Here is a 12396-nt window from a genome sequence, read left to right as displayed (position 1 = left end):
ACAGCCTGGACGAATTCCGACGTGAGCTCCAGAAGTCTCGAGACGAATCAAACGAGGGCACCTTGGGTGGATCCCCTTTTGTTTAGGAAATACAAGAGAAACCTGTTCCCCTCAACTTTAGGGTGCCGGCCCTAGAAACATACGACGGCGGCTCCGACCCAGCGGAGCATGTCGCCGCGTTCAGGACTCAGATGGCCCTCTACGGCACGTCCGATGCACTATGTGTTGTACATTCCCGACCACCTTCAGAGGACCAGCACGCGCATGGTTTAGCCGGCTGCGCCAATCCTCAATCACATCTTTCGACCAGTTCGCCAAGGAGTTCGAACAAAACTTCCTTACCAGCGCGCGGCCTCGGCCTCCCATAGCCGCCCTACTGGCGCTATCGCAGCACGAAGAGGAGACGCTCACACAATTTGTGACACGCTTCGCCACGGAGATCCGCGGGTATCCGGATACTCACCCTTCTTTGATCATGCAGGCGTTCTTGACGGGGCTGAAACCCTCGAGGTTCTTCTGGTCACTAATTGAGAAGCCGCCGACCACTGTCCCTGAGATGCTCCACCGTGCCAACCAATACGTCGTCGGCGAAGCATTGGCAGCGGGAAGACGCACGGTCGGGAAGAAATCGCGGACCGAGCAATCCCGAGCCGCCACCTCGTCGGTCGACCCGCAACCCCATCGGAGGCTCGACCATCCCGAGCAGCGGCTCCTGAGGCTTCCGCCCCTCCCACTCAACACGCCTCGTACCGAGATCTTCCTCCAAATCAGGGAGAAAGGTCTTTTGTGGCCCCCCAATCCCATGAGAGCTACTTACAAAAATCGGTCGAAATACTGCAGGTTCCACCGAGACCATGGCCATGACACAGAGGACTGCCACGACCTCCAGAACCATATTGAGGAGCTGATCAGAAGGGGGTACCTCGGCCGCTATCTCAAGGAACCCCGAGAAGCAACCCCGCGTCCTCGGATGCCCGTCGAAAGGCAAGTCGATGTCATCATCGGGGGACCAGCGGCAGGCGGCAGCAGCTCAAGCGCAAGGAAATCCTATGCCCGGAGCTCGGTCGAGAAACGCCCCCGACCCGAGCTAGAACCCGAAATCTCTTTCGGGGCCGAGGAGGGGGAACGGTCCCATCATGACGACGCTCTGGTGATCTCCATCCAGATCACCAACGCTCGGGTAAAGAGGGTAATGGTCGACACTGGGAGCTCCGCCGACGTCTTGTACCTCGACGCCTTCAAAAGGCTCGGCTTGTTTGCCGAGGACCTCATTCCCCTGAGCTCGGCACTCACGGGATTCACCGGAGACTCAATCTCCACGCTCGGCACCACCACACTCCTTGTCACCATTGGGGAGGAACCAAGGACCAAGACAATAATGACTACGTTCATGGTGGTCAACCTGCCCTCGGCCTACAACGTCATCATCGGACGCCCAACGCTCAACAAGCTGAAAGCGGTGGTCTCAACCTACCACCGAGCCATCAAGTTTCCCACCTCGGCAGGGGTTGGAGAGTCACGAAGCGACCCAGGAGAGTCGAGAAGGTGCTACCTCACCGCGGTCTCCCTCCCGAAGAGGGCATTCCCCCATATCCCAGACCCTCGAGAAGAGGCTGCCACACCAACGCACCTTGAACCCCCTGAGCAGCTTACCGAGGTGCCGATAAAGGGAGACCGGCCCGGTCAGACTGTGAAAATCAGCGCGGCCCAACCCAAAGAAAACCATCTCTAGCTCGTCGAGTTCCTAAAGGAAAGCGCCGATGTATTCGCATGGTCGCCCAAGGAAATGCCAGGGATCGATCGGACGGTAGCCGAACACCAGCTTAACATCAATCCCGAGGCCAAGCCTGTGAAGCAAAGGCCATGGAGGTTCGCCCCAGACCGGCAGAGGGCGATCAGCGAAGAAGTCGACCGATTGACAGAGGCCGGATTCATTTCCGAAGTGAAGTACCCCCAGTGGCTGTCAAATGTAGTCCTTGTTAAAAAGCCTAATGGAAGATGGCGGATGTGCGTCGACTACACCAATCTCAACCGGGCGTATCCCAAAGACCACTACCCGCTCCCGAGGATAGATCAGTTAGTCGATGCCACCTCGGGTTACGAACTCCTTACCTTCTTGGACGCATACTCGGGCTACAACCAAATCCACATGGCACCAAATGACCAAGAGAATACCGCCTTCATCACCAACAGAGGAATATATTGCTACAAGGTGATGTCGTTCGACCTAAAGAACGCTGGGGCAACCTACCAGAGGATGGTCGACAAGCTGTTCAAATGCCAAATTGGCAGGAACATGGAAATATATGTGGACGACATGATCGTAAAGAGCAGAACCGTGGAGGCACACCTGGCCGACTTGGCGGAAACCTTTCAGACCCTCAGACGATTCAATATGCGTTTGAACCCCACAAAGTGCATCTTCGGGGTTAGCTCGGGAAGATTCCTCTGCTTCGTCATCCACCAGAGGGGAATAGACGCCAACCCGGAAAAGGTACAGGCCATAACCCGGATGCACTCACCCCGCTCCGTCAAAGAGGTGCAGTGCCTCACGGGGAAGCTGGCGGCGCTCAATAGATTCATATCCAGGTCAGGCGACAGATGCCTGCCCTTCTTCCAGGCCCTACAACAAGTCAACAACTTCACCTGGACCCCCGAGTGCGAGGAAGCTTTTGAAGACCTAAAGACGTACCTTACCCGCCTGCCCCGACTCGCTTCCCCTGAGCCAGGGGAAACCCTGGGCCTTTACCTAGCGGCGTCAGCGCGAGTAGTCAGCTCGGTACTGGTCCGAGAAGCACCGCCGAAGCAGTAGCCTATCTATTACGTCAGCCACGTCCTCGCCGGAGCCGAGGCGCGGTACCCCCCTATCGAAAGGCTGGCTCTGGCATTGGTAAAACAGCGCGAAAGATGCGCCCATACTTCCAGTCCCACACAATCAAAGTCATCACTGACCAGCCGCTGCAGAAAATCCTATCCAAGTTCGATGTGTCAGGCCGAATGTTGCGGTGGTCGGTCGAGCTCAGCGAGTTCGACATCCAATACTCTCCTCGGAACGCCATCAAAGCCCAGGTATTGGCTGACTTCATCTCTGAACTAACGCCCGAGGATTGTGCAGATGGACGGAAGGACACCGACCGCGCGTGGACCCTGCACGTCGACGGCTCCGCCATCACCGGCGCAGCCGGAGTCGGCCTCGTCCTTAGAAGCCCTACTGGAGAAACCTACGAGAGGTCCATCCGACTGCAATTCCAAGCCACTAACAACGAAGCCGAGTATGAGGCGCTACTACATGGCCTACGCCTCGCCTTGGAGATGCAGGTAGACAACCTCGAGGTATTCAACGACTCTCAGCTGGTGACAGGACACGTGAATGGGAGCTACGAGGCCCGGGACCCCACAATGGCATCATACCTGGCGGAAACGCAGCCCCTCGCCCGCCTCTTCAGCCGGTTCTCAATCACGCAAGTGCCCCGAGCCCAGAACGCATCAGCCGATGCCCTGGCGAAAGCAGCCTCCGCACAGGGTTTAGAAGAAACCTCTGTGACTGAGCCCATAGCGGCGCCAACCATACCATCCTGCGGCGTTGTCGAGACTCGAACCCCGCCCAACTGGATGGAGGAGATACTCCTCTTCAAGACAGATGGGGCGGAGCCCGACGACCCAACGGCAGCAAGACGACTAAGGCGAACACAAGCCTGGTATAGCTTAGTCGGTGGGAAGCTGTACCGCAGAGGTTTCTCACAGCCCCTCTTCCTCTGCCTCGCACCACCCGAGGCCAACACCGTCCTCACCGAGCTTCACGAGGGAATTTGCGGGGAGCATATCGGGGGTCGGACCTTGGCCTTCAAGGCCCTCCGACAAGGATACTACTGGCCAACAATGCGTCGAGACGCCGCATCATACGTGCAACAATGCCAACCGTGCCAACGGCACGCCAGACTGCAGCATCAACCGGTGGTCCCTCTCAACCCGATGGAAATCGCTTGGCCCTTCGCCCAGTGGGGACTCGATCTCCTCGGCCCCTTTCCTCCAGCTTCGGGGCAACGACGTTTCCTCATTGTCGGGGTTGATTATTTCACAAAATGGGTTGAAGTCGAACCCTTGGCCTCCATCACCGAGAAGCAAGTTCAAAGCTTTACGTGGAAGAACATCATCACTCAGTTCGGGATCCCGAGGGCCATTATCACCGACAATGGGGCCCAGTTCAACAACGCCAAGTTTAAAGCTTACTGCTCGTCGTATGGAATATAACTGAAGTTTAGCTCGGTGGCACACCCCCAGACCAACGGGCAAGCCGAGGTAATGAATCGGGCGATTCTAGAGGGCCTCAGGAGGAGAGTCTCGGGCGCGCACGGAACCTGGGTAGACGAGCTGCTGAGCGTTCTATGGGCGATGCGGACAACCCCGAAGACGACTTCAGGCGAATCCCCGTTCAGCCTTACATTCGGGACCGAAGCGGTCCTCCCGCCCGAAATGGTATTCCCAACTTTTCGCACCTCGGGTTACAAACAAAATGGTTCTGAGGAAGGCCTGAGAGCGCACTTAGACCTCCTTGAGGAAAGGAGGACTGAGGCCCACCTGCGCACCCTGGCCTATAAAAAGGCTGTGGCACGAATGTACAACCGAAGAGTTCGTCCCCGCCCAATCAAGATCAGAGACCTCATCCTCCGCAAGGCAGAGGTAATCGACCCGACCCGGGCGGGAGGCAAGCTCGCACCCAACTGGGAGGGCCCATACAGGGTTTACGACATGGTCCGAGAAGGGACCTACCAACTCGAAACTATGGAAGGAAACCACTTACCAAGAACCTGGAACGCAGCAAACCTGAAGAAGTTCTATCCATAAAGAAAGATCAAACGAGGGCATGCATTATAAGGGACTCATGCGACAATAGTCAGAATGAACTACCTCCAATATAAAAGATATGTACATACAATGGGTAGGCGATACAGAGATCAAAGGCCGACCCGACCAAAAGCAAAAAGTAAAATACAAATCAACTCGGAGGAGGCGTCTCGGGCCCGTCATCAAAGGGAACGCTCGCCGGCATATCCACGTCATCATCCGCAGGGTGATCGGCAAAAGGGTCCGGCTCCAGCTCCCACTCCGGATGGGTCAATCGGGCGCGAGCGCAGGCCACCCGGTATCCGAATTGATACGTCACCCACCCCGACCTTACCAGGCCACGCTCAAAACTCGCCGAGGCCTTATACTCAACGACCGCTCTCTCCAGCCGCTCGGGCAGCGCTCGCTGCTCTTCCTTCAGGGCTTCCTCGGTCGCCCAGGTCGAAGATCGGGCGGACTCGATGTCGTTCGAGAGCGTCTGCAGTTCGTCATCCAGCGTTCGGGCCCGAGCTTGGCTCTCCTCCAGCTCGGTCTTCAAGCGCCTCACCTCCTCCTCCAAAGCCGAGGTGCGCTGCTCGGCAGCTGCTACAACCTCCGGGCTGGACGACCGCCTCAGCTCTTCGTTCTCGAGGCGCAGCGCGGCGAAGGCGCTCGATTGACGCTCGATCATCCTCCCAGCGTCAAGGGCCCGGTCAAGCAGAGCCATGGCGTAATGTTGGCCCTGCACCGAGATGTAACGTCAAGATCCACAGGAAATAGCCGTTGAAGGGGAGCGGGATGCCGGTACTCACCCAGACCAGAGACTGTTGAATCTCGTATTTTGATGATGAAACTACTTGATATATGTTTATGATTTAATCTGCGTTTTGAGTGACGCAGGATGCTTCGATCAGGATGAGACAATTAAAGCAGGAAAATCATGTTGTGCCGAAGGAACATGTCAGAAGATTGGACGTCGGGCCGGTGGATCGGTCGGCGTATCGACAGAAGGCTTCGGGCCGTGGACTCGGGCATCGGGCCAAGAAGAGCGGGTATTGTGCCAAGGATATCGGAGTTGCGGAGTCAACTGGCCGATTGGGCAATAGGCTGCACGAGAGGACGATGCGCCGAAGAATCGGACGAAGCGTCGAGGGACCAATGACATGTCGGACAACTTGGTTAATTGCTTAGGATTAATTGTCTCGATTGAAGTTTTGTTTTGTTGTGCAGGATTAACTACGATGAGAGTAAGACAAGCAGCAGGTGTTGCGCCGGAGTCAAGATCATGATCACGTTGGGAGTTCGAGAGTTCGACGGAAGTTCGGACGGTCGTCGGAGGTTCAGCGAGAACAGATCCGAGAAGTCCAGAAGCTTGCCAAGCGAAGCTCGTCGGAACTCGCCAAGTGGATCGTCGCATAGTCCAGGAGTATGCCGGATGTCCGCAGAAGGATCACCGAGGGCTTATCGGATGATCGACGGAAGTTCGCCGGAAACTCGCCGGAAGAAGCGATTGACGCATCGGAGCATAGCTGCAGAAGTTGTCTTAGAGTTAATCGTAGTTAGCACGATGATTAAGCTTGAAAATGGGAGGTGATCCCATTAGCTTAATCTTGGGGCAATTGGGCCCCTGAAAAGATTCAAATTGGGCCGAATGGAGCGAACCATTCGGACCCTGATTACACCAGGCGGTGCAACCGCCTAGGCCAGGAGGTGCAACCGCCAGGGCTGCGGGACTGGGCGGTGCAACCGCCCCAGCCAGGCGGTGCAACCGCCCAGGCCATGTCTTCCAGCGGGACTGGGCGGTGCAACCACCCAGGGCTCAGTCTTCGAGCTAGACTGGGCGGTTCAACCTCCTCTGTCAAGAGGTAGCACCGCCAGAGCTCAAGTTTCGAGCTCTGGCAGAGAGGTGCATCAGCCTGAGCTCAGTTTCGAGCTCTGCCAGGTGATGCAACCACCGAGCTCAGACTTCGAGCTCTGCCAGGCGATGCAACCACTGAGTTCAGTCTTCGAGCTCTGGCAGAGAGGTGCAATCGCCTGAGCTCAGTCTTCGAGCTCTGCCAGGCGGTGCCACCTCTCCAGTCAAGAGGTGCAACCGCCTGATCCCGGAATTCCGGGATTTGATCGTTTTGAGCTCCAAATTTGAATTGGGTTGGGGCCTATAAATACCCCACCCATTCAACACTGAAAAGATATAGATCCACACCGAATTCTTGATCTTTTCAGTGATTCTAAGAGCTCAAATTTGTGTAAAGTCCTAAAGTTCTCCTCCTTCTGTTCTTTAAGTCTTGAGTTGTAAAGAGAGGAGAGAAAGGATCTGTAAAGGTTGTCTCCTAAGCCTGTCAAAAGGAGAGAAACTGTAAAAGGGCAGTTAGCCTTCGCCCATTGAAGGAAGGCAGCTAGTTGACGTCGGTGACCTCGTCGAAGGAGGAAGCCAAAAGTGGAGTAGGTCAAGACTGACCGAACCACTCTAAATCTCTGGTTTGCTTTTACCTTGAGCACTTTTCCATTACTGCAAACCTCCTACATTGCTACTGCCCTCTGCGCCTTTACGAACGAGTTTCTAAGCTCTGATCTTTCAGAATCTGCATTCAAACGTATATCGTGTTTTCGTACGATCTTCACACTACAGTTTACGCTTACATTCAGATTCCATTTATAACTGCAAATTGCTTTCTACGTAAAACGCTTTTCAAGGTTCAAAACTGCCTTTAGACGTAAAACTACATTTAGACGTAAAATTACGTTTAGACGTAAAACTGCGTTTAGACGCAAAACTGCGTTTAGAAGTAAAACTGCGTTTAGACGTAAAACTGCGTTTAGACGCAAAACTGCGTTTAGACGCAAAACTGCGTTTAGACGTAAAACTGCGTTTAGACGTAAAACTACGTTTTGACGTAAAACTGCGTTTGGACGTAAAACTGAGTTTAGACGCAAACTGCGCTTAGACGCAAACTGTGCTTAGACGCAAACTGCGCTTAGACGCAAACAGTGTTTAGACGCAAACTGCGCTTAGACGCAAAACTGCGCTTAGACGCAAACTGCACTGCGATTCTGCTTTTATATCGAAATCATTTTTTATCAGACGAACGCAGCTTTAGCTTTTAAATTGCTGTAAGATTTCCGCTGCACTAATTCACCCCCCCCCCCCTCTTAGTGCTCTCGATCCTAACAGAGACTTGGCCGCTCGATCTGCCAAGGCCTCCGAGGTCAGGCCGTAAAGCTCCTTGGCCAACAGCGGGTGCAGCGCGCCCCGGATGAACTCCTGGGCCATCGATCCATTGGCCCATACACGGCTGTCCGCTTTAAGGGCGGACCACCGAGGAACATAGGGAGTTCCCGCTGCTCCAGTAGGAAGGCAGGTCATGCCCGGAGTCCGGTACTCCTCGCCGGTCAACCCATCGACGCGGCACAAGTCCCGCATCGACTTCGGGCGCAAAGAAGCCCCTGGGGTAGGATCCCCTCCGGCTGACCCGGCCGCCTCTTTGCCTTTGGCAGCCCCCGAGGCCTCGCCCGGCGGAACGCCTCCCGCAAGATTGCGTTCACGAGCAGCCGACCTCGCGGACACCTTCCTAACCGCGGTCTTCAGTTTCTTAGATGGACGCCTCACGTCCGGAGAGCCCGGGCCACCCTCCGACGCCCCCCTTTTCGGGACGGCTCCCGAACCGTCGCCACCCTGAGGCGTGGCCACCCTGGATCGGCCCTGAGATGCTTTCTTCATAGATTGAAAATCCACCATTTCTGCAAGAGAAAACCCGGTTGGTCAGGCGACTCGAGACAAAAAGCTATATGCAGCATAAAGAACAACCATACCCCCGGCAGCCGGGCTCAGCCCTGCGATGGCCAGCCACTCCTCGGTCATCTCTCCGATTGCCCGAGAAGAAGACAGAATGCCCCCCAGATGATCCACATCCGCCGACTCCCTGCCAGAAAGCAGCGGGAGGACATTGTCGACAGAGCGGGAGGTCCACCCTATGCTGAAGTCCCAAACTCTGACTGCAACTGACGAAGAAGAAGCGGCTCTTCCAACCTTTATTGTTGGAAGGGGCGCCGCCGATCTTGAACCTGCTACGCGCGGCCAAGTAATAGCCGCCCCGACCCCGACACAGTCGAAAGCAAGCCAGAAATAGATCCCTGGACGGTTCTATCCCGGCCGCCCGACACTCTCCAAGGAAGACGACTAAATAGCGCCACGAATTTGGCGCCATCTGAGATGGCGATATACCCCACTTACGGAGGCAGTCCTCAATCATGGGATGGAGCGGAAACCATAACCCCGCCTCGAGGGCGCCCGCCGTCAGACCAAACCCCTAGGGAAACTGGTCATACGGGCGCTGACCCGGACGGGGGGCGGACAGGGTATAACCCTCCGGGATCCAGTAGCGAGCCCGAAGCTCCTCCGTCACCAACGAGTCTACGTCATGCCACTGCTTGAACTTCTCAAGCAGGGCAGAACTCCCTCCCACTTCTAGGGGTACGCTCCCCGGAGACAAATGCCTAACCCCGAGGCGCTCGGAAGAGGAGGTAGAAGTTGAAGGAGAGGATGAGGAAGACGAAGACATCCTAACCTCAAGACGATGGGAAAAGGCCTGAGTCGAGAGACAGAGCAAACAGGGAGCAGCAGCGGTTGGACAGAATAGCGGCAAGCAAGCAATGGCAGGGGAGCCCCTCTAGGGGAAGGCTTATGTATAATAAGCCGTGGACGACGGTCGACCTTCCCGAGGAAGGAAAAGCATATCACGGCCCTCGAGGCCAGCAGGGCGCCTCAGAATCCCACATTCACCGATTTTGGAGATCCCGCCCAGGGGAACCTGATCCCCAAGAGCCGCGCCACCTCCCCTCGGAGCGCCGCACACCCCACCGCCACAACTTACGACGCCTTCGTTCCTGCCTTTGGAAGACAGCCAAGCAGTGACTCCCAGGTACAAGAGAGGCATGCGTCCTAGGCATGACGCCAACGCGAGGCAACTTGCGACTCGTCGATCCAGTCATATTACGAGTCGCTCTAGTTCGGCCTCCGACTTACGACTCGTCGATCCGCTCATTACGAGTCGCTCCAGTTCAGTTCCCGACTTGCGACTCGTCGATCCAGTCATATTACGAGTCGCTCCAGTTCGACCTCCGACTTGCGACTTGTCGATCCGCTCATTACGAGTCGCTCCAGTTCAGTTCCCGACTTGCGACTCATCGATCCAGTCATATTACGAGTCGCTCCAATTCGGTCTCCGACTTGCGACTCGTCGATCCAGTCATATTACGAGTCGCTCCAGTTCGGCCTCCGACTTGCGACTCGTCGATCCGCTCATTACGAGTCGCTCCAGTTTAGTTCCCGACTTGCGACTCGTCGATCCAGTCATATTACGAGTCGCTCCAGTTCGGCCTCCGACTTGCGACTCGTCGATCCGCTCATTACGAGTCACCCCAGTTCAGTTCCCGACTCGCGACTCGTCGATCCAATCATGGCGAGTCGCTCCAGTTCGGCCTCCCCTAGGGGGGGGGAAGTGATAGGGGAGTCACCATAGAGTCAACGGGGACACGGACTGTGACGCCAGCCATCCCATGGTTGGACAATCAAAGTGACTCCCCTCAGGGAGTAATGGCGACGCGACATGCCACGACGCCATCCGCGCGTGGCCCGCACCCTGCCCGAGTGAACGGGCATTAACGCTGACCCGACGTCGCCAACGTCACCCCCTCTCAGCCAGCGGCTCCGTCGCCCATACCCTGCACGCTCACCCAAACGCAGAAGGCGACGACCGAGGCCGCCCATACCCTGCGACAGGATGGTCCGCCACGCGACCCTAATGGCGATGTCAAATCCAGCCAGAGGCACGACCCTGCTCTGACAGGCAGGAACATCAGGTAGTATCAGACCCAAACTATAAAGAGTCCAGAGCCCTAAAGGTGAACAGGGGCCAACGGCAGGAGCTCTGGACACAGAAATCCTCTTCTCGTCCACTAATTAGACCGTCGGAGGGGTCGGGCCGAAGATACGGTCCGACCTTTATGCAGGTACACGGCGACCGCGTTACCGTGACGCTGCAACTAGCCATCTCCGAAGACCACGCCCCGATCGGGTTGCCGCGAGCGCTTCCCCAAAAGACGTCAAGAAGCTCTACCTGTGATCCTCGGCATCCGGACCCCTGAACCGAGTCGTACCGCCCCGAGGTCACGGCTTAAACAGATGCAGACCGCATCAAGGGTATTTATAAGATTTTCAGATAATTTTTTACTAAAATACCCCAAAACTAAATATTATTTAATTGTTAGAAGAGATTATTTTTTATTTTTAATTATAAAATAATCATTATCCTCGTGAAAATAGCTGTTAATATAATTATGAGAGGAGTAAAGTGATCATTTGCTCCTCCCAGAATCATTGGACCAAGCACAACCCAATGGTCGATCAATAGCATTATTTGACTATTTATTTTTATTTTTTTTAAAATTATTGATGTTTCGAATCGAAATCAGAATTATCAATTCTGACTGTTTCTATTCTTCAACTGATAGTTTCTAGAATTTTTTTAAAATTTTAAAAAATAAAATAAAATTAAATGATCGTTAATCAATTTCGATTCAATTTGAAATCGATAAATCGTCGGAGCTATTCAATTCGGTTTGGATTCTATTCCTGTAGTCGTCTTTCACGCCTTGCCCTTCTTGGACTGCACGCCAAACCCCTATCTCGGTATGCGTTACAGCAGCTTGTCGGTACCCCAAGTCGGGATACGACAAGCGACCGGTCGTCAGAGATGCCACACAGTAGAAACCACTTTTAATTCCTTGGAACGGTGCACATCGTCGTCCACAATAATGCTGAAGCAGCGGGCCGGCCCTCCATCGCAGGTTGCTTGTATGCTTCGGGGTCAAAAGACCCCACATATGTACCCCCTCTGTCTGCATGATCTCAGGAACAGGTATTTAGTGCTTCAAATCGAGTAACTCTGATCTCTCGATTGCTAGTGTCGGCACCATATGGAAAGGGCAATAGTAGCTGCCAAAGAACAAGTTAACCCATGACATGTGAACTGCGGTGGAGCTTTTGCATAAGTGCATACAAATGAGACGCCCAATTCGATCATTCGGTAGCGGCGTGTGACGGGGTCGAAAAGGACCGCGGTCGACTTCTTGGACTTTTAGCGGGGCGGAAGAGCTTCCCCCGAATCCCACCGGGGCGGGGCTGTTACTGTCCCAGATACCACCAGCCAAGGTAACACTCGTTGTCTTGGGTCGGCGGCGACTCCCTCGCTTTTTGGGTCTGTTCCGCTGTCTGCTCTGCCCCCCAAGAATATTTTGCTACGGTAGAAGTCGTTGAAGAAGGTTTGGTCCTCTGGTACAGTAATCTATCTTCTCGCCTCCACGGACTTTTGCTGCCTGATGTACCAATTTCCGGATTATTCGACCTCCGCGGATGCTGCAATGAACACATCGATGGTGTGGCTCTTTTGGGGCGGCACACTCGTACAGTAAAGAATATGAAGTGCGATTTGTGGAGGAAGACGAAGGACGATGCGACCCTACGGCCTGTTCGACATGGGGATTTCCCCAGAGATTTTTCTTCAAATCTTAGAA

General features: G+C 54.8%; 2 protein-coding genes across 2 annotated transcripts; both read left to right on the top strand.

Annotated features, from left to right (window-relative positions):
* The first annotated feature begins 220 nt into the window (after window positions 1-220).
* Window positions 221-1732, top strand: LOC135620007 (uncharacterized). The gene has a single exon (XM_065122576.1). It carries the CDS (start codon window positions 221-223, stop codon window positions 1730-1732), a length of 1512 nt encoding a protein of 503 aa, XP_064978648.1.
* Window positions 1733-2907: 1175 nt separating this feature from the next.
* Window positions 2908-4251, top strand: LOC135619980 (uncharacterized). Its single transcript, XM_065122516.1, has one exon. The coding sequence runs from the start codon at window positions 2908-2910 to the stop codon at window positions 4249-4251; it is 1344 nt and encodes a 447-aa protein (XP_064978588.1).
* Window positions 4252-12396: the final 8145 nt, after the last annotated feature.

The sequence above is a fragment of the Musa acuminata genome, chromosome BXJ2-8, assembly GCF_036884655.1.
Source record: "Musa acuminata AAA Group cultivar baxijiao chromosome BXJ2-8, Cavendish_Baxijiao_AAA, whole genome shotgun sequence".
In the NCBI taxonomy this organism is placed as follows: Eukaryota; Viridiplantae; Streptophyta; class Magnoliopsida; order Zingiberales; family Musaceae; genus Musa; species Musa acuminata.
Note: the sequence above shows the minus strand (reverse complement) of the source record. Positions and strands in the feature narration are given on the sequence as shown.

Coding starts and splice junctions, on each gene's coding strand:
- LOC135619980 (XM_065122516.1), top strand. CDS start 2,908: ATGCGCCCATACTTCCAGTCCCACACAATCAAAGTCATCACTGACCAG.
- LOC135620007 (XM_065122576.1), top strand. CDS start 221: ATGTGTTGTACATTCCCGACCACCTTCAGAGGACCAGCACGCGCATGG.